Source organism: Balaenoptera acutorostrata, chromosome 3 (assembly GCF_949987535.1).
Source record: "Balaenoptera acutorostrata chromosome 3, mBalAcu1.1, whole genome shotgun sequence".
NCBI classification, from domain to species: Eukaryota; Metazoa; Chordata; class Mammalia; order Artiodactyla; family Balaenopteridae; genus Balaenoptera; species Balaenoptera acutorostrata.
In genome coordinates, this window is record NC_080066.1 from 155,983,184 (window position 1) to 156,009,908 (window position 26,725).

Genomic DNA, 26,725 nt, shown 5'->3' on the forward strand with positions numbered 1-26,725 from the left:
AGCAAGAGAGTGAGAGAAATCGCATGTGCCTTTTCCTTTCTTAATCGGAGTCCTAATATAGGGAGGGGACCTTGATTGTTGCTGTGACTGGGAATCTTTAGCTGAATTCAGTTTCTTGTTATGGAGCAGGTCACTGGGCTCCTGTGGTGTGCTTCCTGGGATGCTTCAGGTCTGCAGTATGTGTGCGTCATATTAGTTACTATAGTACTTAATAAATATTTGGGCTTAGGAGGTAAAGATAAAAATACTCTTTTCCCCTTTGCCCAAGAAGCAGAACCAAGGAGATGCAGGACTCTGCCAGGTAGAGATCAAAACGTCAGCTTTATTACTGATAAATGTTGGGCTGGATCACGTGGCTTGGGCCTGTGAACAAGTGGGCTTGTTGAACTTCACCCCTGAATTTGATAGACTTGCCTACCCAGGCACAGACGTGGCAGGACAAGCCTCTCAGATGGGGGCCTGCCTCTTAGGGCAGGGAGGGACTGAATACCAGTGTTCTGCAGGTATATGCAGATCCCAAAAGGGAGGAGAGAGGAAGAGGTGAGCTGTTTCTTCTCCCAAACTCACCAATCCGGTTGACGATTCCTCCTCCTGCAGGGAGGGAGGGAGAGGGAAGAGAGATGGGGTTCCCTTCGCGTGCTTGCCTGAAACTTAGTGAAAGGAGGTTTGCCTGCAGCACTTACCCTCGGAGGGGGAGGTAGCTTTAAATTTGCTGTAAGAACCTTTTGTGCCCATTAAATCCTGCTAACCTTTACACCTGACCTTGTATAGGGACACAGGCTGCTTCGGGCTTGAATATGGGCTGACAATTTCAGCATTACTGAAATCTGCATTTAGAGGGAGGAGTCATATGCTGTCTACCTTTAGAATTATGGCATGTGGTAGGGTATTTTGGGGGAAAATGGACTCCGCTTCTGACCAGTGGGTATTGGTCAGAGAAGAATAAGGAGCTAAGATAAGGTGATGGCTATTTATAATCATTCCATTGAACTTGAGAAAGACATCTTTGGCATCAGCTAACTCAAACCTGTAATGTACAAATGTGATACTGGAGGCCCAGAGCAGGGTGTGACTTCTTTAGGCACCCCCCAGCCCGCTGCAGGTTTTGGCAGATCTCAGACTTGGTCTTGGACATCCAGATCTTGCCCAATCTCATGTTCTTTGCACTTTATACCTGGTTGTCTCCCTTTTTACCCACTTGCAACCTGGGGGAAAGCACCAAGTTGGATAGAAAGTAGAACCAAAGATGCCTGTGCAGCTTCTCCTCCTGGTCTGCGCCCTCTGGTACGAGCCCTGAGGCTGTGATGCTGCCTGGGGTGGGCTGGGGAAACACAGAGGAAGAGAGAGAAGGGTAATAGAGCCTTCTCCCTGGGATTCCTTTACTTATTTAACATATCAACCAAAGAGTTATTATTATTATTTTTTAATTAATTTATTTATTTTATTTATTTTTGGCTGCGTTGGGTCTTCGTTTCTGGGCGAGGGCTTTCTCTAGTTGCAGCAAGCGGGGGCCACGCTTCATCGCGGTGCGCGGGCATCTCACTGTTGCGGCCTCTCTTGTTGCGGAGCACAGGCTCCAGACGCACAGGCTCAGTAGTTGTGGCTCACGGGCCTAGTTGCTCCGCGGCATGTGGGATCCTCCCAGACCAGGGCTCGAACCTGTGTCCCCTGCATTGGCAGGCAGATTCTCAACCACTGCGCCACCAGGGAGGCCCCCAAAGAGTTATTAATTCAACAAATATTTGAACTTTGTACTCCCCAGTGGAGGGGAGTGTAGACCCTCCAGAGGAATCAGTAGATTGCTTTGGGAGTTTCAACTCTTAAGCTGTTGAGCAACTGCTGGTTTTGAGGCTAACCACACTCCCAGCTTAGTGAGGGTATGATAATTCAACAAGCATTTTAAAGCTCTTCTTGCTTTGCAAGGGGAACTGTAGCAGCGTCTTTAGGAATATTCTCTGAAACCTGGGACTATTCTGGCCAAACCAGGACATGTCTTCACCATTCTTCCATCCACCTGTTATTTTAACCAACATTAACTGAGCCTGCTGTGTGCCAGGTCCTGCGTCAGGCTCAGGCTCAGAGGATATAAAGGGAAATAAGACTCGATCTCTGCCCTCCAGTTGCTCACAGTCTAGTGGGGGAACCAGACATGAAATCTCCAGTTGCAGAAGGTCAATGTGTTTTCATTCTAGCTCTGGCCCCTGACAGCAGCTAACTCCTAGCCAGGAGGATCGGGGTGGGTGGGGTGGGCAGGAGCCCTGCGTGGGAGGGGCTGCTAACCCCGCCTGGGGGATAGGGGTACATGCCTAGAAGGCCTGGAGTTGCCTTTTCTAATTGTGTTGCTGTTCCTTTTGCACGTTTGGTGTCTGTCAACCTGCCGTGGAGGCTTTTCAGTGAGTTTTAATGCACTCTGTCCCTCAGATCCCCTTTTGCTGCTTTTGTTTGTCATCATGGAATATTTGCCTGAGAGTATTCTGCACAGAGGAGGAGGGAAATTGAATCCTTGCTGTCTTGGTGACTGGCTTTCTCAGAGTTTGTGATAATTTCTGCAGGAACATGAGCTGCATTTAATTTGCTCTGGTTGGGTCATCTAAGGACCAGGCCTGTGGAGTAGGGAGACCAGAGTCTGCTACTGAATCTAGCACCTCCTTTTCAGTTTTCTGCATACCCAGATCTTTCTGAGTACTGCATTGCAAACCTACACAACTCGCTGCAGTGGCCCTGACCCCAAAGTCTTTCTGATTCAGAGAGAGTTACATAGCAGGAGGCTCTTGGGCCTTGGTGTGGGCTGGGGAAAGCCTTGGTGGGGTCCACTCCCATTAGTGGGGACCCTGGGGGAAAATGTGGTGTGCCTTGAGCTTCCCCAGGAGACTGGGCCCACTGTGTGGTGGCTTCTTTGTAGTTCCCAGGCAGACCACACAAATGCCAAGCTGTCTTCCTGGTTGCTCTAGACTTCTCGGTGACCTATGGACCATGGCCAATAACAGTACCCACTTTGCCATGCCTGCATACCTTTTATATTTTTAAAAACATGTGAAATATATAAGACCTAAAAAAAAGTATACAGAATAATTTAGTGATCACCCTTACACTCCCTGCTCAATTTCAGAAAAGATACCTTACCCATATAATTGTAGACCCCTAGGTATTTCTTCCCTGATTCCAGCCTTCCTCCTGAGTAACCAGTTGTCATTCCCATGCACTTCTTTATACCCAACTATTTATGTATTGGTATGATATTTTTCATTTCACTGACTCTTTTTCCTTTACTTGGTTTTGTTCTAAGCAAACATATCTGTGAAATTGCAGGTTTGATAGACTAGCTTTCTTTTTTGGGGTCTAATGCATATGCAAGTAAGACGTGTTCTGGATACCACCCAAAATTGCCTCTTGTACCACTTTTTTTTTTTTTTTTTTTAACACTGGTACCAGGTCACACTTAGAGAAACACAGGCTGCACCATCGGTAGCAGATGCTGGGCCAGACTCTGGCTTGCGCCCTCCATTGCCTCGGTCTTTCCCCTGCTGGGTTTGGCTACGCTCTTTCTAGCTTTTCTCTTCCCCTAGCTCACCCTGTTTATCTCCTGGGGCTGCTTCGGACTTGAAGCTATGTGATGGGATGGTATTTGCTCCTGCTGCGCAGAAGTAGCGATCCCTTTCCAAAGGCCACAGCTGAAATAAAACAAAATCAGAAAAAAAACAAAAAAACCCCAAGAAAACCCCAACAAAATCAGCCCCTGGGTTTCCGGTGATGGGAGGCCGTTGCCTGTGCTGGGCGTCTCTCATCCTGACCAGCACGATTATCACCATTAGCTAGTTCCTCATTTGCAGTGTCTGTAGCTCCCTTGCCTACATGGGCAACCTTGACACTCAGAGCTGGCTTTCTGCTGCTGCAGATCTGCTCTCCAGCTGCCCCTGCCACCTGGTTCTGTGGAGTGGCCAGAGGAAGGCAGAGGGCCCTGCTCCCCAGAGATGGTGCTGTGTTGAGGGTTTAGCCTGCCCGTAATGGGGCAGGAGCTGGAGAAACCCCAACTTCAGTCTGTTCTTTCCTCATCTCAGATCCCATCCCAGACTAACCAGGGCTGGGCTTCTCACTGCTGATTGCTTTTTCCACTGAAAACCTCCCTGCCGTTTCCTTTCTTGTCCTGGACTGGGTGCTTTCACCATGACCAAGGTCTTTCTACCTCTGCAGGGAAATGGAATGAAACTGCGTGATGGGGGATTCGGAGTAGGCAAAAGCTAGGACTTCTTTACCGCTAAGGTTCTTTAGTACTGGACTGGGTTACCAAGGACAGATGTGAAATCTGTATCTGGAAGGGCAGCTTTCCAGAAACAGCAGAGACTCTGTTGTGGAGCTCACAGATGGTTTCTCACCTGTCAGATGGGGAGCCTTAAAAGTACAGATTCTTAGACTCTATACTCTAAAATTTATTTTCAGTGATTCTGGGGTGAGGCCTGGAGAACCCATTTTTTAAAATGGGTTCCCCAGGTGGGCTTCTTTTTTTTATCCCCAGGTGGGCTTCTGATGCTAAGAGCAAGTGTTTACATTGACTGAACACCACGAGACAGGCACTGTGCTGAGAGCTCTCTCTGTATTATCTCCTTTAACTTCACAATGACCTCGAGGTAGATGCTATCATTATCATCCCTATTTTACAGATGGACAAACTGAAGCACAAACAGATTAAGTGACTTGTCCAAGGGCGTACAGCTAGTAAGCAGGTATATTAGTTTCCTGTGATTGTTATGACAAACGGCCACAAGTTAGGTGGCCAATGACAACAGAAGTTTATTCTCTTACAGTTCTAGAGGCCAGCACAATGGAAACAAAGTGCCGACAGGGCCACGTTCCTTCTGGAGGCTCTAGGGAAGAATCCTTCCTTGCTGCTTCTGGTGGCTCCAGGCATTCCTTGTGGCTGCATCACTCCGATATCTGCCTCTGTCTTCTCTTTTCTTTTCTTCTGAGGACACTTGTCATTGGATTTAGGGCCTATCTGGGCAATCCAGGATGTTCTTATCTCAAGATTCTTAACTTAATTAAATCTATGAAGACCCTTTCTTCCAGTTAAGGTTACAATCATAGGTTCTGGGGGTAATAAGACATGGGCATATGGCTCTGTCTCCTGGACTGGATGAGCTTCTAGGCTTCCTCTAGGCCAGCAGTCGAGGCATGGATTAACTTGCTGTATCAGGGAGTTGAGAAACCAGTATTTTCCTCTACCTCTCTCCTATCGCCTCGACCCTCCACCATTTCTCCTGAAACCCTTTGGGCTGTTCATCTCAGACGCAGAAATTCTCGCACCTTGATGTGCTTGGGAGGTGAGGCCCTAGGGGCTGTGAGGCCACACTCATACTGGCTTGGGCGAGATGCATTTTTCTTGCCTCAGTGGCCATGTCTCCAAAATGGGAATCGGTGGAATAGCAGGGGTAGATGGAAGGCCATAATACAACTAATAAAGTTGATGGAAGGAATCTGCAGCTGTAAGGGTGATGGAGGCAGTTGTTAACAACACTAATAATCTAATAGCCTGTTCTTGATTTTCTGCTTCTCACTGTCTTGGCCCCAAGCAGCTATTTTCTACCAAATTAAAATCCACTCAGCTCCTTTCCTGTTCCTGAATAAAACTACCCTCAAAGCTCTTCCCGGTTACAGCAAGACTTTTTAATAGACTTTTCCTTGTAGAACCGTGAGACATATGTCCAATTAGCAGAATAACTTCACTTAAATATACAAATAAACTGTTGACAGATAATGGCGGGACATATGTGAAGCTAATTTAAGGCAGCATGGTTTGGGAACTGGGGCACTGCCCCCTCCCACCCCCAGTCTGTCTCCAGGCCTCTCCTTCCCTCCAGTTTCTTGCTTTTGGGATGGCTCTTCATGCCCCACACTCTATAGGATGAAGAGGGATGTCTCCATGCTGTGCCCGGTCACAGCCCAGAGTACCTGGGCCACTCACCGTTCATACAGTCAATTGTGCCGCAAATATTTTTGAGCACTTACTATGAGCCAGGTACTGGGCGAGGTGCTGGGTGTACGATGGTCTATTCTTGAGGGAATAGGAGATCATTAGCAATTGATGGCACTCACAAGAGTGTCTGGTCCAGGAGGGCAGAGACTCGATCTGTTTTTCTTGCTGCTGTATCCTTAGCACTTGAAACAGTGCTTGGCACACAACGGGCTCAGTGAATACTTTTTAGTGACTCAATGGGGTAAGTAAACAAGATAATGTCAGCTCTTGCTGACGTCCCTAAACGAGATAAAACGTGGTCATGGGATAAAGAGTGATGGAAGCTGGGCTTTGGAAAATCTCTCTTACATGGGGTTTTTCAGTTGAAACTGAAAAGTGATGAAAGAATCAGCAAGTGAAGAGCTGGGAGAATATTGTTAGAGGAAGAGGCAGGGCGGGCTATGTAATTTACAGGGCCCAGTGCAAAATGACAATGCACGGCTGTGGCTGGGTGGGAAGTCAATCTCCCCTTCTTGTGGCCCTGCTTCCCCGACCCGCAGTGGATGGGAAGCTCCCAAGGGATTGCAGCCTCTGTGCTGGGATGTGCTCAGGCTCTGGATTGGGCATGAGTGAGAGGTCCTGCTGAGTCACCTGCTGAACTTGTCGTGGTGAGGCTAGACCCCGATCCTTCCTATGCCTGTACCCAGGCCCCCAGTAGGGACGAAGGGCAATGGAAGAATGTAGATCTCTCCCAGCAACATGACCTGTTTGCCATGCTGGGTGGAGAACAGCTGTAATTGTGGGGAGGAGGTGAGTAGGCTGGATGGAGCCAGGGTTCTGGGCTTGGGTGAGGAATGGGCAGCTGAGGACCCACCGGGGAGGTGGGACTGTGTGTGCGCTGAGTCCCCCAGTGCATGCTCCGTTGTCCCATTCGGCTTCACTTGCAACACACAAATTCAAAGATAAAATTAAGAATTTCAAGACAGCTACTCTGTATTAGTTTCCTATTGCTGCTGTAACAAACTACTATAAACTTAGTGGCTGGACTTCCCTGGTGGCACAGTGGTTAAGAATCCGCCTGCTAATGCAGGGGACAAGGGTTCGATCCCTGGCCTGGGAAGATCCCACATGCTGCAGAGCAACCAAGCCTGTGCGCCACAACTACTGAGCCCATGTGCCACAACTACTGAAGCCCGCGCGCCCTAGAGCCTGTGCTCCACAACAGGAGAAGCCACCGCAATGAGAAGCCTGCGCACCGCAACGAAGAGTAGCCCCTGCTCACCACAACTAGGGAAAGCCCGTGCACAGCAACGAGGACCCAACGCAGACCAAAAAAAAAAAAAAAAAAAAAAACTTAGTGGCTTATAACAATATAAATTTATTCTTTTACAGCTCTGGAGGTCAGAAGTCTATAATGGTTCTCACTGGACTAAAATGAACGTGTCAGCAGGGCTTTATTCCTTCTGGGGGCTCTAGGGGAGAATTTCATTTCCTTGTCTTTCCTAGCTTTTATTGGCCACCTGCATTCCTTGGCTCAAAGCACCTTTTCTCCATCTTCAGAGCCAACAATGTCTGGCCAGGTCCTCATGCTGCTACCTCTCTGGTTCTCTTCTTGTGCCCCCCATTCCACTTAAAAGAACCATTGTGATTACACTGGACCCACCTGGATATCCTGAGCTAATCTGTCTCAAGGTCAGCTCATCAGCAACCTCAATTTCTTCTGCAACCTTAATTCTCCTTTGCCATGTAAGGTAACATATTCACAGGTTCCAGGGATTAGGGTTGTGGACATCTTTGTTAGGGGGGTATTATTCTGTCTTCCACATTAAACCACAAGTGTGGAGCCTTTCTGAGTGCAGGGTGCGGTCTGACTGCACTTGTCACGTGTCCATGAAGCTGGCCCTGGGAAGAGGAGGCTACAAGCCTAAAAGTCCCGAGATGGGAACAAGCACAGCTTGTTCAAGGACCCGAAAGGAGGCTGGCATGATGGACTAGAGTAGATGACAGGGCATGTGGTACAAAATTAATCAAGAGAGGCTGGCATGGGTCGAGCACACGGGGCCTCCTAGGCCACAGTGAAAGATTAGGAACAGCAGGTAGGGATCTGCCTTAAATCTGAAAAAAACTAGCAAACAAACAAAAAACAATCCCCCCCCCAAAAAACCCAACTCCATATAAAAAATCTCAAAAATAATTAAAAAGTAGAGAGAATAATATGGTGAACCCTATACCTGGCACCTAGATCTAAAATATGTTGCCATAATTCTTTCATTTATTTATTTATATTTTTTGCTGAAGAATTTTAAATTATAGAAATCATGGCATTTCAACTGTAATTTCAACATGCATCTCTAACAACTGACATTTTTTATAAGTATTGACGTCATTATCACAATGAATGAAATTAACAAGAATTCTTTAACTTCATCGAATTCCTGTGTATATTCAGTTGTCCCTCAAATACCCTGCCTGTTGATCTTCACGTTATACCTGAGCTTTGCACCTTTTCTTCTTCTGAGGTTAGAATGAGTCTTCCTTCTCTGTATCTTTCAGGATTTTGTTTTTTGTTCCTTCCCACTCCTGTCCCACACCCAGGCCCGTGGCCTGAACAGGGTTGATGGGGAAGGGAAGGGAAACAGGCTGGATGGATATGTTATTCTGCTTGTGGCCTAACATTTCTCTCTCTCTCTCTCTTTTTTTTTTTTTTTTGCTTGTAATTGCCATTCCAGAAATGCCCTCACTCTTCTAGCCACAGAGCAACTGTTGAGAACAAATTAATTATGCATCTTCTCAGTGTGTGTGATTAAGGGGCAGATGGAGGGAAGGGTTCTCTTCAGTTTTTCTGGCAACTAGGTTCCCAAATGGATGCTTTCCAGACCAAAGAATGAGTGCCCTGGGCTCCCATGGGCATCTGGGTTTGTCTCTGTAGTGGCAGGCTTGCTCACTGGCAGGCAGAGTCAGAAGTTATCAGTAATAATATTATTAATCCCTTAAATTTGCAGCATATTTGCTGTTTGCTGAGGGCCTGCGCACTCACATCAGCTCATTTGATGGGATTTCAGGGATGCTGGAACAACTTTCTTTGCTTAATACCTCCCTAAATCATTGCTGATGCTTGTAATTCCACCATTAGAGATTAATTCTTTTGGCCCCAAACTGTTCCCTATTAAAATGCAAGTAGCCTTGGCAGCTGTGTAGCATGTTTTATTCATAAAGCTTTCTCAGCCACTAGTGGCTGCCCTCCCCAAATGCCCCCTCCCGCAACTTTCTTTTTAGGATGGGCTTCTCTGAAACAGAACCTATGTTTGGAGTCTTTCTCATTCCAAAGAGAGAACTCTGCTCTCAGCTAGTTGCTGAAGCTGGGAAAACAGACAGAAACTCATGCCAAGGTGTCAATGACTGATAATAATTTCCTGTGTTACCATCTCTAGGGAGTATTTGTATTTTAAGTGGAAATTTCTGGGAACACAATACTTAGTACAAAGGAACCTGTACCCCTTCATCCTATTATGTCAGTGGCTTTGGCCTTATATCTCCCTTTTATTGGGATCCCTTAGAGAGACAGAGGAGAGAGAGGGCCAGCACATCCAGTTCATGTAACTACGATTAAGCATTGGCTTGGAGTGTCGTCCATTGTGGGTCGGGGAGAAAGTGGAGCTGACCACGTGTAACATAATGTCCATTTTGCAGAAGGAAGATGGAAGCGTAAGGACAAAATCTAGTTGGAGTGGGGCTAGAATTAAAATTTTGTCTTCATAACCCCAGTAACACAGTTTTAGATTTTTAGAGTCAGAAGACACCTTAGAAACAATCTAACTCTGGGAAAGCAAATGCATTTTATTTGTGAATTCCAGTTGATACATAGTGGTTGAGGGGAGGGTGGAGAATGAGTGAGTCTTCGCCTGGGCTCAGTGTGTTGTGGTCGATTAGTGATGTCTGATGGGTGCCATGGTAATAGAGGGGAGGCATGTATGCCGCACTTGTATTCCTGATTCTCTGCAACCTCTCATTGTACACATGGGCCAGCTGAGGTCCTGAAAGCTGGGATGATTTGTTCAGGATTATATAAGTAGGGGTTACAAATTAGGGGCAGAATTGGCCCAGAATCCAGGTCCCTTGAATCCTGGTTCAAAACCCTTTCTTCTGAAGTATCCAGGTATTCTAAGAAGCATTTCGCTGTGGTTGAAGAGCATGTGGTCTTGGAGTCAGACTGCCTGGGTTCAGGTCTTAGTTAGCTGTGTGCCCTGGGCCAAGTTATTTAACTTTTCTGAGTCATTGCTTCTTTATCTGTAAAACAGGGGATAATAATTGTGCCTACCTTATAGGGTGGTTATGGAATTAAATGAGATAATATGTGTATAAAGTGTTTGGATTAGGGCCTATACATAGCGAATACTTAATAAATGTTAATAACTTAATTAAAATTTTTATTGCCTTGTCCTTCTAGATTATTGCTGGATACGGACATAGAACCTCCCCATGGTCACCCCCTCTGCAGTATCTTGCAGAGTTACCTCTCACACACCTGCTTCTCTTCCTTCCCTATTGAATGCTCTGGGATTTTCTGTGTTTGATGTGTTCCTGGAATTTGTAATTTGGTGATGAAAAGTCTCACAGTACTAACAACCAAGTGTGAGATGGTGCTGGGCCTGTAAATGCCCACGTTTGGGGCATCATACTTCACACTCCACAGGAGTTTGTTTTGGTTTGGGGCATCGACAAAGCCCTGGAGGCCTGGTGGCATTCCCTGAGGACCAGCTGCCAAAGAGGCCTCGGTGGCCGTTTTGCCTGGTCTCTCTGATCGGAACATTGCTATAGCATCTCCCCAGACCATCCCTGCTCCCCTGAGCCAGTATGTGCTCCCATCCCCCAACCTAGTTTGCTGACTGGGCACCAGTGCCCAGCTGGCACCAGCCCCCTCCCCTCACACCCGCCTCTCCCGTGGGCTTAGAAAGCGGGGCCCAGGCAGAGCCTGGACCCATAACTGTGCTGGGGTCCTCTTCAGGTCTTAGTCCAGCCATGCAGGCCCTTGTCAGTGGTCCCTTTGGGTGACCTTGAGGGGGACCCAGGGAGGCCTTGAGAGCCAGGAGGGGTCCGTGATAGTCCCGGATGTCTGGCCTGGGGTGATGGGACTTGGGGCTGACTCCCGTAGGACCATGGTCTACCCCTGCATTATTCGACTTCGCCTCTTGGTAGCGTGCTCAGTTCCTCATGGAAGCGGGGCCCGGTGGCTCCTCTTGGAGTGTATAGGGGAAGGGAGCTGCAGCGGTGGGGAGGGCTCCCTGGGTGCTGTGATGGGCGTGTGGCTTCCGTTAAGTGAATCATCTGTGATTCCAGTCCTCACTGGCTGTGGGGGAAAAGCCTCTGCTCTGGATCCTCAAATAGAGGCCTTCTTAGGGTCTGCCTGTCTGTTCCCGGCAGACAGAGGGGGGAAAGGGGGCTGTGGGAAGGAGGCCATCCCCGTTGGAGGGCAGTCACATCATTGTCCCTAACGTTTGGAAGCTCTGTTGCTTTGGGCCTTTCATCTTGGATCACAACCAAGTTTGGTGGCAACCTGGCCATGTCTGGGGTGGCTTCCCTGCTTCTCGTTGTCTGGGCCCAGAGCTGAGCAGATGATTATAGCCCCAGAGCTGCAGCATGCTCAGGAGCCCAGTTTTTTCTAACGGAGGTTCAGAAAAAGGGAGGATTGAGAGGCACCTTGGAGATGGAGCTCTGGCTGTGCTGTTAGTTCTGGGATGGTGGGCAGCAGTCACATCATCTGGGAGAAGGTAGACGGGGAGGAGAGGAGAATGAGCCGGGCTGGGACTAGGAAGAGGTGAGGGGAGTGAGGCCTGGGTCCAGGCTGAAGAGGATTTTGACAGGTGAGAAGGAGAAAGGGATGGTGAGGTTATGGAACTGCCTGTGCAGAGGCCGGGGGGCAGGGGCTGGCGCAGGACTGATCACTGTGGTTGGGGATAGGGAGCGAGGGGGGAGGGTAAGTGATGAGTTCAGAGGGCACCTGGGTTGCATCGTGATGGGCCTGGTAGGAGTTTGGATTTCATACCAAGGACAGTGGGGACTTCTGGAGGGTTATCATGGAAGGCTATTTCCCTTTTCCCACTGTGGCCAGTGTCCTACCCCTTCGTGACCTGCCTGCCTGGGCTGTACAGTCTTGTGGTCTTGTCCTGTGTCTGTACTGAGACACATTATGCCTCCCGGGCCTCCCTCTTTTCCTTCTCCCAGTGGCTTCCTGACAGCAGTTTGTTTGTGTGACTGGTGTTTTCCAGGCCCCTGTGTGCTCATGAATTTGTTCCTAATCTTGGTGTTAGCCGGCTGACTGGAATGGCTCCTGGGAGCCCAGACACGGCCAGGTGCCATGGCGGCCATGTGACCTAGTTGTGGGAAATAGCTGGGGGCGGGAGTGGGGAGGGCAACACCCAAGGCCCATGGCAGGCACTGGCCACCTGGACTTTTTCCTTCTAATTCATGAAGAATGTTTAACAGTGTTTTTGGAGGAGCAGCAGAGTCTAGCAGAAGGAGGTGGGTTTTGGGGTCAGAAGACAATGACTCAAACCTTGGATCTCCCATTTACTGGCTGAGTAACCCTAGCAAGGCCCCTAGCTTTTCTGTTAGGGGCCTTGGAGAGAATGGTAATACCCACCCGAGGGGCTCTTACCTGGATCAGGTGAGATAATGTGTGTGAAAGGTTTAATGCACTTACAAAGAATTGTGCATTTACTGCTGAGGACCATTATTACAGAGTGTGTGATGAACAAGATTTTGTTTCCCAGCGGCTTATATGCTGGTATAGTGAATCAACAATTCAAATAGAAGCTAATGATTATGGAGAAGAGTATGTGAAAATTATAAATTAGGGACCTATTTGTACTTGCATTGTGCTGACAAGTCATTTGGCATCTTAGTTTGACCCTCATTTTAATATGAAATTATTAACTGAACTTGAGTGTTAGTAAAACCTAAGATAATAGGAAACTCATACATACTGGGCATTCACAACCTTTATCATCTATTAATGAGTACTGATAAATTGAATGAAGACAGTCTTATTTCAAAGGCTCAAGATGGATGTTTATATAAAGTGTGACTAAAATATTATAATTGATTTTAAAAAATAAAACAATTTTTATGTCCTGGAATTAGATAGTGGTGATAGTTGCACAACTTAGTGAATATAGTGAAAGCCACCAAATTGTATATTTTAAAATGGTGAATTTTAGGGACTTCCCTGGTGTCCATTGGTTAAGACTCTGCGCTTCCACTGCAGGGAGCTCGGGTTTGATCCCTGGTCAGAGAACTAAGTTCCCGCATGCCGTTTGGTGCAGCCAAAAAAAAAATGGTGAATTTTATGGTGTGTGAATTATATCGCAATTAAAAAAATAGAAAACTTAATTTATTAAAGCAGTAATTATAAAAAACTTAGAGATTCAAGAAAAAATCTATAATTTCACCAATTCAAACATTATGATTTTGATATGCTCTCTTCTAACCCTTTCCTATTATATCCATAGTTCTATCAACATAATTATCTGGTTTTCTGATTTACTATGTTATCTTTAGCATTTTCCATTTTGTTACAATAATCTTCATGGTCTTCACCTAAAATAGCTACTGCACTGTGTGACTGTTCCATAATTTACTTAACCCTTTTTCTACTTTTAGGATGCCTCTATCTATATGTTTTTCTTTCATAATTAGCACTGTGCTGAACCTCTCTGTACATAGGGTTTTTCCCTATTTCCTGGATTATTTACTTAGGAGGGATTTCTAAAATGATATATATGAATCAAAACATTGCTGAGAGAAATTAAAGAAGACCTGATAAATGGAGAAATATATCATGTTCATGGGTTGGAAGATTCAATATTGTTAAGATGTCTGTTTTCCCCAAATAAATCTATAGATTCATAACAGTCCCAATCAAAATCCCAGCAGGCTTTTTTGTAGAAATTGACAGTCCGATTCTAAAATTTATATGAGAATGCAGAGGGTTTTAGAGTCAATTCTAGAAGATAACACTGAGAAAGAACAAAGTTGAGGACTAATACTATCTGATTTCAAGACTTACTATAAAACTGTAGTAATAAGATAGTGTGGTATTGGTGTAAAGATAGACAAACTGATCTATGGAACAGATTAGAGGGTCCAGAAATAGACCCACACATAATATGAACAATGGATTTTATACAGTGGTGAAAAGGCAATTCAGTGTAGAGAGGTTTGTGGTATATTTATGCAGTAGAATACTACTCAGTTAAAAAAAAAAAAAGAATAAACTATTGATATATGCAACAACATAATGGGTCTCAGAAAAATTATGTTGAATGAAAAAGTCTGGATAAAGAGTATGGGCTATATGATTCCACTTATATAAAACTCTAGAAAATTCTAGTCTATACTGATAGAAAGCAGATCAGTGGTTTTCTGGAGATGGGAGGTATGTGGAGGGATGGGGCTGGAATTACCAAGGGACATCAAAGCTTTTGAGAGATGATGGATATGTTTGCAAGCTTGATTATGGTGATGGATTCATAGGTGTATACATATGTCAAAAAGTATCAGATTTTACATTTTAAATATGTGCAGTGTACTGTGTCAAAATATCAATACCTCAGTGAGGCTGTTAAAACAAAAAATGATGTTAATGGATTATGATCCTTTGAAAAAATTAGAAATCCATGAGTCCATACTGATATAAATAAACAAATGAATAAATTGAAATTTTGGTAAAGAACTGGCTATTTATAAAATTTGGAAGGACTTTCCCATAAAACACTTAATTATAAAAAGAAAACAAGTAACTTAAGTGAGGAAGTTAGGTGGATAACCATCTTAATGACATTATCAAAATTAACATTGTCTCTAGGGAGACAAATCAAAATTATGCACCACCAGGTTGTAATGAGAAGAACAGAGCCTGTTTATAAATTGTTGGATTCAATTAGCTAACACTTTTTAAAAGAAAGAATTTTCGCATCTATGTTCACTATGAATATTGGACTATAGCTTTTTTTCCCCTTGTATTTTCTGTCTAGTTTTGATATTGGGGTTATGCTCGTCTCATAGAATGAGTTGGGAGGTATTCTGTCTTCAGTTTTCTGGAAGGGTTTATGTGGAATTGGCAATATTTCTTCCTTAAATGTTTGATAGAATTCAACTGTGACACCATCTCGGGTCAGAATTTCTTTGTCTGATATACACCATTCCAGCTTTATTTTAATTGGTGTTGGCATGATTTATCCTTTTCCATCCTTTTACATTTAACCTATTTGTGTTTTAATATTAAAAGGGCAATTTCTTATAGGTAACATATATTTGAGTCTTTCTTTTTTATCCAATTTGACAATCTCTGGCTTTTAATTTGGGTGTTTAGACCATTTATATTTAAAGAGATTATTGATATGGTTAGATTTATCTCTTTCATCTTGTTATTTGCTTTCTACTTGTCCAATTTATGCTTTATTCCTTGTTTCCTCTCATGCGTTCTTTTGGATTGAATATTTTTTTCATGGTTCCATTTTGTCTCCTTTGTTGGCTTATGAGCTATAATTCTTTTTGTTATTTTAGTGATTGCATCAGTTCATAGCATAAATCTTTTAACTTGTCACAGTCTACATTCAAGTGACATTATACTACTTCCTTCACAGAGTATAAGAATCTTATAATCGTGTACTTTCATTTCTTTCTTTCCAGCCTTTATGCTATTGTAATACGTTTTGCTTTTCCATATGCTATAAACTCCACATTACATTGTTATTATTTTTGTTTAAGCAGTCACTTATCTTTTAAAGAGATATAGAATATTAAAAAAATTCTTATATGTTTACCTGAAGTTTCTATTTCTGGTCTCTTTTTCCTTTATGTAGATCCATGTTTCTCTCCAATATCATTTTCCTTCTGCCTGAAAGATGTCCTTTAACATTTGTTGTAGTGTAGGGAGATGAATTCTATCAACTTTTATATGTCTGAAAGAGCTTTTTTTTTTTTTTACCTTTGGTTTTGAAAGATGTTTTTGCTGGGTATAGAATTCTGGGTTTTCTTTCAGTGCTTTCAGAGATGTTGCTCCACTAACTTCTGCTTGTATTGTTGCCAGTAGAGATCTGCTGTCATTCTTATCTTTGTTCCATTCTCCATAATGTGTCTTTTTTCTGTGGATACTTTCAGGATTTTCTCTTTATCACTGATTGTGAACAACTTCATTATGTAGTTTTCTTCATGTTTTTTATGCTTGGGGCTTGTTGAGATTCTTGGACCTGTTGGTTTATAGATTTTGAAAATCAAATTTGAAAAAAATTCAGTGATTATTTCTTTAAATATTTTTTCTCCACCTCTCCCATCCCATCTCCTTTGGGAATTCCAACTACATGTTTTCAAGGCTGCTTGAATTTGTCCCACAGATGGCTGATGCTCTTTTCATTAAAAAAATTTTTTTTTCCTCTGTGTGTTTCATTTTAAATAGTTTCTGTTGGTAGGTCTTGAGGTTCACTAATCCTTTCTTCTACAATGTCTAATCTGCCATTTATCCCATCCAGTGTATTTTTCATATCAAACATTACAGTGTTCATCTCTAGAAGTTTCATTTGGATCTCGCTCTCTTTTTTTATATTGCCCATGTTGCTGCTTAACTTTTTGAACATATGAAATGCAGTTATAACAGCTGTCCTCCTTTACTAATATAGGTTTCAGTTTTGGGTTGGTTTGATTGATTGATTTTTTTTTCTCATTATGTGTTTTATTTTTCTGTTTATTTGCATGCCTGGTAAATTTTTTATTAGGTGCCAGACATTGCAGTTTTATCTTTTTGGGTACTAGATATATTTGTATTCTTATAAATATTCTTGAGCTTTGTTCTGGGACACAGTTAAGTTACTTGGAAACAGTGATTTTTTTTTCAAGTCTTTCTTTTAATATTTATTAGGTGGGAATGGAACAGTGTTTAGTTTGGCATATTCCCCTTAACTGAGGCAAGCCCCTTCTGGGTATTATAACAAAAGCCTCAAGAATTATGAGATTTTCCGGTCTGGCTGGTAGAAATAGACATTATATGAACACTGGGTACTGTTAACCCTAGTCTTTTGTGGTTGTTATTTCTCTGGCTCAGGTTGTTTTCTTGTGCACATGTGCTGACTAGTACTTAGCTGAATATGTGAGATGGACCCTCTGCAGATCTTCAGAGTTCTTTCTTTGTACATCTGTCCACTCTCCAGTACTCTGTCTTGCGAACTCTAGCTACTTTGGTCTTTCTGGCCTCTCAGCTCTGTCTCTTCAATTCAGAGAATCTCCTGTTCACTGCCTGGGTTCCTCTTCCCTGCACTGTGGCCTGGAAACCCTCAATGCTGTAAATTGGGGCAACCATAGTGTTCACCTTGTTTGCTTCCCATCTCTCAGGAACCACTCTCCTTCCTTTCCTGATGCCCAATGCCTTAGAAAACTTTTTTTTTTCTTTTCTTGGTAAACCTTGTCCAGTTTTTTGTTATTTCAGATGGGAAGGTAATTTTGGTCCCCATTTGGGAAGAGATGTTAAGGGTGACATCAATATTTATGGCTTTGGCAACTCCAAGCTTAGAGTTGCAACTTCCTAAGATGGGGAAGACTGAGGGAGGAGTAGGTTTGGTGGTGGTAGAAGTGGTGGGAAAGTCACGCTGAGTTTGAGAAGCTCATTGGACATAGGGTGATGTCAGAGAAGCAGTTGGATATGTGAGTCTGGAGTCAGGGGAGAGGTCTGGGCAGGGGAGACACATTTGTGTATCATCAGTGTGTAGACGGTATTTACCACCATGATTCTGGGTGAGATTCCCCAAGGGAGTATAGCTAGAGTATTGTATTGATCATGTTTTTTATTTTCTGATGCTTTGAAACTGGGGGTACTGCTGCTCTCAAGGTTAACTAGTTCCAAGAGATAGTAAACAACTCGCCTGTGAGCATGCCTTTCATAGGCAAACCAACCAATCTGGAGCCCATACCTGCCAACCACCTCTGTTACTGAGCTGTTACACTCTGGGTCACTATCCACCTGCCTTATTCACCCCAGGGCCAGGTACCAAACAACTAGGAACATCCCCTATGCCCCAAAACCAAATGAAATATTTAAAACTAGCCACTCCTAAGTCTCACCCATTCTTTCCCATGGAATCTACAATAAAAGCTTTACCCACATTTCCCCTCACTCCCTCTCTCTCCTGGCCAACCCTGGTGCTTCCCGGTGTGGCTTTGTGTGTCATGCCAACTCTCCTACTTGTAAGGAATTGTGAGTAAAGACTTCTTTCTTTATGATAGTCATTTCCATGTCTGTGTGTCTTACCATACCTTAAAACAAATTCTAGGTACCCTTACAACAAGTATAGAAATGCCAGCTCTGGCTAAGTGAAGTACATGCATTACCTCACCTCATTTAATCTTCACAGCAGCCCTGTGAGGTAGGTACTATCATTGTCTTTCTTTTATAGATGAGCAGTCAGAAGTAAACAGAGGTTACATAACTTGCCCAAGATCACCAAATTCTGAGTGGTGAAGTTGAGATATAGACTGTGGCAATCTGATACTGGCCCTGTGCTCTTAACCAGGATCTACCTGACAGGTAGTCAGAGGAGAGACAGAGGACACTCCCAAGGAGTGGGATTAAATTTGTGGTCAAGCTCCTTCAAGACTTTTATAAACTTCAACTTGTTTTTTTTCCCCCAAGACATGATGAGTTAGTTTTACTTTTTTGCTTAAATGAGAGCTTAAAGCAAAGGGTGACATCCAGAAAAGCAACCTTGGAGACCATCCTGGCCTGATTTCTTGGGGATGAAGGAGTTGCAGTTCCATTTTCATGATGAAAAACACACACGTGGATCATAGCACCCTGGAAAATTGGGGAAGAGATTCTGGATTCTGCACCAAGCTGGTCCAGTCTGCATGGGAGAATCTTGTCAGCTGGACTTTTCTATTTCCAGCAGATGTTGAAGAAGGGATTATTTTTTAAAATTCTCCCTATTATTGATATAATACATATTAGTTTTAAGAAATTTGAAAAATACATGAAAACCTATAAAGAAAAGTACTCTTTTAATCTCACTGCCCAGAGATAATACTGTTTACATGTCAGTGCATTTCCTTTGGGTCTTGAATCTTTGATTAGAAGAATCCGTCAAGGGGCTTGTCTGTTTTGGGGTCTGTCTGTGACCTCGTCTTTCACTGTCTCTTTCTTCCTGTGATGTGTGGGGTATGTATGTGCTTCTGTCTCTTTCGTCTCTGTCTCACAGTCACACCCCAAAATCCCATCGGAGACACTGCTCAATTCTGATGGGAAGCCGCTTTGATTCGGTCTGGCTTTGGTACCTTTCTGCCAAGTTTGGGGCTCGAGATCCCTACTCTTGGGGATTTAGACACGAGTAAAGGATTGCTCTCCTTGGGCCTTTGCTCCATCCCTCCCAATCAATAATTAATCAGTACTGAGTTGATCTTATTAGCTCTTCACTGCCCGCCCCCCCAACCCCAACCCAAGCTGGCTAATGACAATGCTTTCAATTAATATGAGGCAGATGAAAACTCATTACAACAAGGTTATTGGTAATGAGATAATCATAAGGCAAGTTACTGAGCTGGGAGTGAAAACAAAGTTGGAGGAGGGGCAGAGAGACTGTGCCAGCTGTTCCTGCCGTGTTTTGGCAGGAACGGAAGGGGGAGTGTGGGGACTCTGCAGTGAGGACACGCGACAGTGACATACCCAACTAGCTCGTGAAACCAGGTGCTGGGTAAGGGCAGGACTCGGGTCCAGTGAGCAAATGGGTGGGCAGTGTGAGGGCAGTGACATGTGTTGAGAAGCAAGGGCTGGTGTATTGAATTAAGACTATGTAGTTTATGACCTGATGAATGAGGGGCACAAGCCTCCTACGTGGGGTTGGCTGGTAGCTCCCTCAGCATCCAGGCTTCCACTGGGGACATGAAACGCAGTGGGTTGTTTTGATTGAAGGTACAGTTTAAATACACCCGCACACAGGAAGTAGAGTCACAAGATTTATTATTACTTACAGATCCCAGAAGCAAGGATGCTCAGTGAGCTGGGGGAGGGGCAGTCCTCCACCCCAGGTACCAGCAAGCAGGACGTGAATGCTGACAGAGGGAGTTTGCACTAAGCCAGTAATTTCTTGAAATTCTGAGTGGGACCTGCCTTCTGATCCCAAAGGATGGTGGAGCTGTAGGAGCTGGAGCTAGAAAGGGACGCTGGAGACCAGAGTGCCTGCTCTGTTATTCAGCATTTGTGTCTTTTGGCTTTAAAAGAACATTTACACTTTTTGGTTAGTGGCAATGTCCCTCACCCCCATGTGACTCTGTGTGTGCGTGTGTGTGTATTTAATTAGAAGCTGGTTGAAGGTGACTTTGGGGCTTCTTTGGTTGAAATGTGGGTGCCATTTGCAGTAGATGCTGATTCAGCTTCATGGATGATGGTTTTGTGAGTGTATGACCCAAGGTTGTCATCAGTCTACGTTTATGGCTCATGCATGGCTTGCCCTGGGGTACACAGAGTCTACAGGGGACACACATGGTCTCTGTCCCCAATGGCTGATGTACCAAGTAACCAGTGAGTCAGCAGTAGACCAGCCTTCCTGGGCTTGTGTGACCAGAGAGGGCTCCCTGCATTGCCCAGACGGTGTCCCGAAGGTGACCATCACTTTGTGCCAAGAGACACCCTACCCAGGACTGGCTCAGGCCACAGGTGAGGGGCAACAGAGCCCTGGCTCTGCTCCTTGGTAGGAGGGCTTGTTAAGGTGAGGCTAATGCTTTCTGAGGGCTGCCAGCAGCAGAGATAACTACAGATGTGAATCCAGTGTAAAGAAAATGGTGGAGCAGGTCTTCAGCATCTCTGACACACACACACACACACACACACACACACACACACACACACACACACACACAGATGCATGTTGTTATGTTGTCCTCTCGATCTGAAATGCCCTCCTTTTTTTATTCTAATCTTTTCAGGTTCAATTTCAGGGGCGAATCCTATGTATCAGCCAGGGACTAGTCATACCTGTAATTTAAATATAAAGACTTATTCACTAGGAGAAGGTAGTTAACTCCTAAAAGGAGTAAAAGAAGATTCTAAAGGTGCAGAAGTAGTAAATGCATAAAGCACCTGCTCCCTCTAGGGCTGAGGGGGTGGTGAACAAGAATAGAGCTAAAGACTCAGCTGGGGGCCTCCCACCTGCAAGGCTGGGATGCTGGGCTGCCCTGGTGATGAGACGTGGTGGCGGGCACGGTCCATGGGAACAGCCTGCCGGGTGGCAGAGGAATTTGTAGGAGGGTGCGACCTGGAGCTAGTGTGTAGGAGCCGCCTGCTGGGTGGTCAGAACACTTGCTGGAGGGTATGGGGCCTGAGTTGGTCCACAGGAGGGGCCCATCAGGTAGTGGAGAAATTTACAGAGGGTGGGCTGGTCCGTGAGGGCCACCAAAGTGGTCACCCCCAAGCCACTGACCCACTGGCTGATGAGCTGAAAACAGTGCACGGGGACAAGAAGGGAGCCTCCTTGTGCTGTGGCCTTGCAGTGTCCCCCAGAGCCCCCTGTTGACAAAGCCTAACAGCGACCCATCTGACAAAGGAGAAATGACACAGGGTCTAGCACCAGTATCACAGCGCACGGCAAAGAAGGGTGGCTTTGCAGCTGAGAGGCCCTGTGTTCCTGAGCTGCACACACCCCACTTCTCCCAGGAGCCAAGCCTCTCTAATTCCAGCCCTCTTGTTTCTCCGATCTGTGAGCTCCGTGGTCCTCGGTGTGATCCCACTGCCACGTGTCATTCTCTGTGTGTGAGTGGCTCTGTCACATCTCCCCACGAGGCGGAGGTCGTGGGACTCAGTCAGCCCCCAGTGAATACACAGTGGTTGATGTCTTTCCTGGGAGGGGCAGAGACAGTGGGGTGTGTCCTCACCCCGCCTCCCAGTCCTCGGCCTTGACCCTGCAGTGGCTTTGGCGTGAGGGCTGAGCATGCCTCCTTGGGGGAGCTGGGTGCCAGGGCAGCCTCACCGGGAGCCTCTGGTGGGACCTGGGTTCCCGTCACACTGTACCTTAGGACAAATGGACTGTGGATGACTTTCTGGCTGCCTCTTATTCGGCAGGGTGGGAACTGGGGTTGATTATTTGAGCTGTAAAGAGTCATTTGTTCATAACAGCCTGGACTCATGGAGGGTGGGGAAACGCCCAGTTCCATATTTGACCATGTTTGCCTTCTTTCTCACTTCCTCAGAACTTGAGTGTGGCCTTGGACAGTAGTGACCTTCTACCATCTGACACCGGCCAGCTCAGTTCCCAGTCCGCCCCCCCTGCTGCCCCCATGGGCCTTTTACTCATCTAGGGAGATGTGTTCTCTCCCCACACCCGCCCCGCCTTAATTCTTAGAGTCAATTCCCTTCTCTCTGCACCCTCCTGTCAGGGAGGAAAGACTCTCCGTGGCCTAGTTTGGACCAGGTGCCCGCACTGAGGCTGGAGCGCTCTGTTCAGGGGGGTAGAGTCATGTGGACATAGGCTTCCCCGGTAGTGGGTTGGGGCGGGATGCAGAGGTGCCCAGCAGAGCCCTCGAGGGCCTAAGGACAGCTCGCGAGTGCCCGGAGTGTGGGGCATCCCTCTGCTATAGAGGGAGTAGAGAGATTGCTCCCTGGCTGCTGGGACCAGGGTGTTCAGGGCTGCAGTGTTCTCTTCTCAGTTCCTAAGGTAACGGTTTTCTGTATGGTTCGCTCAGCAACTAATTATCTAGGATCTTTGAACGTTTCTTCCGTCTTTGTTGCCAACGTTTATTTATCTCTTCATGTGGTTTATTGCCTCCAATACACACTTAATTGTGTCAGCATCCTTCATAGCACTTAAGAGAGTGTAAGTCCATCCTAGATATTCACTCTCCCGGTTGACTTATGGGTGGAAGAGGGTACCAGGTTCCCACAGGGCCCTGGGCTCCCTCGTCTTTTGTGTGTGCCCATGGCTTCATCCTGCTTCAGGAACTGTAGCTCCAGGAAGGCAAGACCCTCAAAATTCTAAGACCCTCAGCTGAGCTGGGGTGATGACTGGGGATGTGTAGCCTGGGGGCGGATGGGGGCCACCTCCCACTCTGGAAGGATAGGTGGGCATCAGGCTGCAAGTTAAGGCCGGCTTGTCCTGCACAGCCTGCCCTGCTGCCTATCCCATGTGCCTGATGCTCCCTGTAAAGTTTTCCTTCAGTTAACAGGAGACCCCTGCTGAAGTTTGCTGCGTTAAAGAGCTCTAGGTTTGAAGTGTTTTCTAGACCTTCCTTTGACATTTGTTAGCTATTTCTTGATAAGCAAAACATCTGAGTTTCTTATCCTTAAAGATACCAATACTTGCCTCCCTAAATTGTTGTAAGGATTAAAAAAATAATGAATGTGACCATGTTTAAAAATTGTAGACCTCCAAACAAACAGATAGTATTATTAGTATGACTGAGGGGTGGGTGGCAAATGTGTGAACTCAGTGTATCCTTGAATGAATCATAAGTAGATTAGAATTGGTTGAAAGCCTTGGACAAGCGCTAGTTTCTGAGGGAGTGGGACTTGGACCAGGTAAGTTTTGAAGGAAAGGCGATCAGAAGCATCGGGCCATGTCAGGAGGCTGGCTGCAGTTTGAGGTTGGAATTGACTGCTCTGGGTACCAGGAGACTGAAGGTGAATGACAGTGTGTTTGTGTGTGTGTGTGTGTGTGTGTGTGTGTGTGTACGTACACTGGGGGGGGGTGTGGAATCAGGGTTTCTAAGCAGAGGGGGCAGGAAGAGAGAAGAGCATCCACTGGACGGTGAGCACTCACATCTCTCCGGCCCCGCCTGTCTTCCTGCAGGTGCACCTTCGCTCTGCCAGGCGCCTTTGCGAGCTCTGCTGTGCCAACCGGGGCACGTTCATCAAGGTGGGCCAGCACCTGGGGGCTCTGGACTACCTGCTGCCGGAGGAGTACACCCGCACGCTGAAGGTGCTGCACAGCCAGGCCCCGCAGAGCAGCATGCAGGAGGTCCGCCAGGTCATCCGAGAGGACCTGGGCAAAGAGGTACCCACCTCTGGCAGGGGGGATGGGCTTCCGAAAAGGCCCCCGCAGAGTTCTCGCTGCTTGGCCCCAGGCCCTGGGGCTCCACCAGTGGCGTGGAACTACGCTTCGCAGAAACTTTCAGTGTGAAAGCAGAGAGGTCAGAAGGAACCTGAGTGGCCCTTGGTATAAAATATTAGTTGGACCATACGAAATCGTTGATATTTGACTGTTTTTGACCTGTAACTTAATACGATTCATATGGTTGAATTTAATAATACCTATCAATTATTGAGGGTTTACTGCACGCTCACAGCTGCGCTGTTTCCCACATGTTATCTCACTTAGTCCTCAGGGCAAACCTATGAGGTAGGTACCATCATTAACCCCATCTTGCAGATGAGGGATGGAGACTTAGAGTGATCAGGTAGAGCATCCAAGGGGACGGTTAGTAAGTGATTCCAGTGCACTGCTCTGTCAGTGAGCTGTCCTAATCATTCAATGCTATGACTTTTCCAGAACGTCTCTGGGCCACTGCTTGATTACCTCCAGTGACAGGAAGCTTATTCTCTTACCTGCTGCCTAAGGTGGTCCATTCTATTATCACTCATCTCTAACTGTTATACATGCTTCCTCCTAAGGGCTAGACCTGCCTCCTCAAACTTTCCTGATCTTCATCCACCCCCTGGAGCAACAGAGAAAGGGGCTGAGGGCCCTTCCATACACAGCCCTGGTCACACTCCTTTGGACTCATGCCAGTGACCTGCAGGATGTGTGGAACCCAGATTGCCACAGTGGTGTGGATCCTTGCTGACCTGTTCTGCTCATCTTGATTCTGGGCATGGGGAAGGATTGGAGCAGCCGTCTGCAGGGTGCCGATTGGCCGATCAGGCCCAGCCTTACAAATTATGTGCTATAATTTCATGGTACCCCAGAGAACGCTAATAATAAAAAAAAACTTCTTTTCTCCCTTCACCTATTACTGTATTTGAAATTCTCCTCTTAGAGAGAGAATCCTTTGGATCTAGAACTTTTCTGAGCAAAATAATCTTAAAGTCAACCCTAGATCAGCTGATGCCTTTCCTGAGATAATTTTATTACCTTTGGTGCCTCCCAATTTCCCCAAATAAAATCTTTAGCAGGACTTTCAAGGTCTACCCCATCCACTTTCAAGTTGCCATGGTCTCTGTCTGCCTGGAATCTCTTTACCCCATTCTCTCCCTGTCAAGTGATTCCTTGTGTTTCTAGGCCATTCGTCCATCTGTCTACCAAATGCTGGGCACTGTGTGTCCCGGCCAAATCCCAGCTCTCCTGTGAAATCTTCTCTGACCCTCTGCACACCTTTGCTTCCTCTGCTTGTGCCTCTCGTAGTTTGGTTAGTTGTGTCTAGTTGGTTTCACGGTAAGTTGTAAAGTCTGGGGATGAAGACCATGATGGTCCTTTTAATCCTATGTGCAGTTCCAGAATAGGATGTGGTATATCGTGGGCACCAGTGTTTGTTTAATGAACCAATGGCTGATAAGTGACAATTTCCTTAGGCTACTGCGGACTAGGCAGAGTAGGGGCAGAGGTTCGTAAAGACCATGTTCCATGTTCTCTGGTCTGCGTGGAGCTGGCCCTGGCTGTTGGTGCCTTTCTGTAGAGCTGGTATCTTGTGCCCGGCATCCAGCCAAAGGTGAACCACTCCGCAGTCATAGCCTGGCCTGGGCTGGCCTCATTAACTGACTCTCTGGGGGGCCTGGGTCACGCAGGAGGTGAGCATAGAAACCTCTGTGGATTCCCTTCCTACCGAGGAGGAACATCTCCTCCAAGGGGACGGGGGGAAGATTGAGTGAAGATTTAGGGCTGGTGTCAGGAGCAGACCACAGGCTGCGGAGAGCGGGGTTAGGACGCAGGGGCCGCAGGCAGAGGGGACGGGATTGGCATGGCGCAGCCGTGTGTGCCTTTGCTTCTTGCCAAGACTGTTGGCCTCCTGCTTCCTACAGCATGAGGTGCACCCCCAAATTAAAACTAAATAAATCACTGTAATAACAGTGTGAAGTGCATCATTGCTAGCACATGGCAGCTCAGTGGGGGGCGGAGGCAAGGGAGGGAAGGCAGCAGATTAACCCTTGGAGGCCGACTCGTCTCTGGAGAGCTGGAGGGGGAGGCAAGAGCAGGGCAGTGGCTTCCTCCGAGCCAGGGTGAAGCGCGATGGGAAGCTGGGGGTGTCAGCAGTCATGGTGTGCCCACCCAGCTGGCATGTCTGGGGTTGGAGGATGCTGCCTGCACCTTCAGGGTCTCTTCTCTAGGCCCCCCGGCCAAGTCCTCCTGAGCGTGGTGGCCTGTGGCTTCTGACCCACAGCTTGACTCGAGCCCTCTGAGAAAAGGAGGCTAATGCCAAGGTCGTGGCTCAGAGGGGGCGCCCCTCACAGCTGGGAAGCTCAGAGACCTCTGGTTTCTTACCCGGCACTACAGGCGCACAGTCAAAGTCTTCCCTCACCCCTTCCTCCTCCTCCTTCCCGGGAAGATGGCATTTGTTCCCGGTGACACACTTTCTCAGCCTGTGGGTGGAGGGAGGGGAAAGGAGACGTGTGGGAAGCAGGGTAGGTGGGTGTGGGGCTGTGAGGGCGGGGAAAGTCACTCACTCTGCACTTCCCTCCTCCTCCGGCCCCTCCTGTGACACTTCTCGGGGAGCAGCCCTCCCCCCAGGAAGATGTTTGAGCCAGCCCCACTGATCCTGGGCTCCACGCCTGCCCTGGGACCCTCCATTCCGTCCCTGGTTCCAGGAGTGTGG

General features: G+C 46.4%; 1 protein-coding gene across 2 annotated transcripts in view; it reads left to right on the top strand.

Annotated features, from left to right (window-relative positions):
• Positions 1 to 26,725, top strand: part of ADCK1 (aarF domain containing kinase 1) — a 109,337-nt gene that overhangs the window by 18,485 nt on the left and 64,127 nt on the right. For both annotated transcript variants that reach the window (XR_009007781.1, XM_007184542.2), the window contains exon 4: positions 23,770 to 23,973. Coding sequence is in view for 1 of the 2 variants with exons in the window: in XM_007184542.2 (XP_007184604.1) it covers positions 23,770 to 23,973 (204 nt within the window). In the remaining variant the exon portion in view is untranslated. The remainder of the gene's footprint in view (positions 1 to 23,769; positions 23,974 to 26,725) is intronic.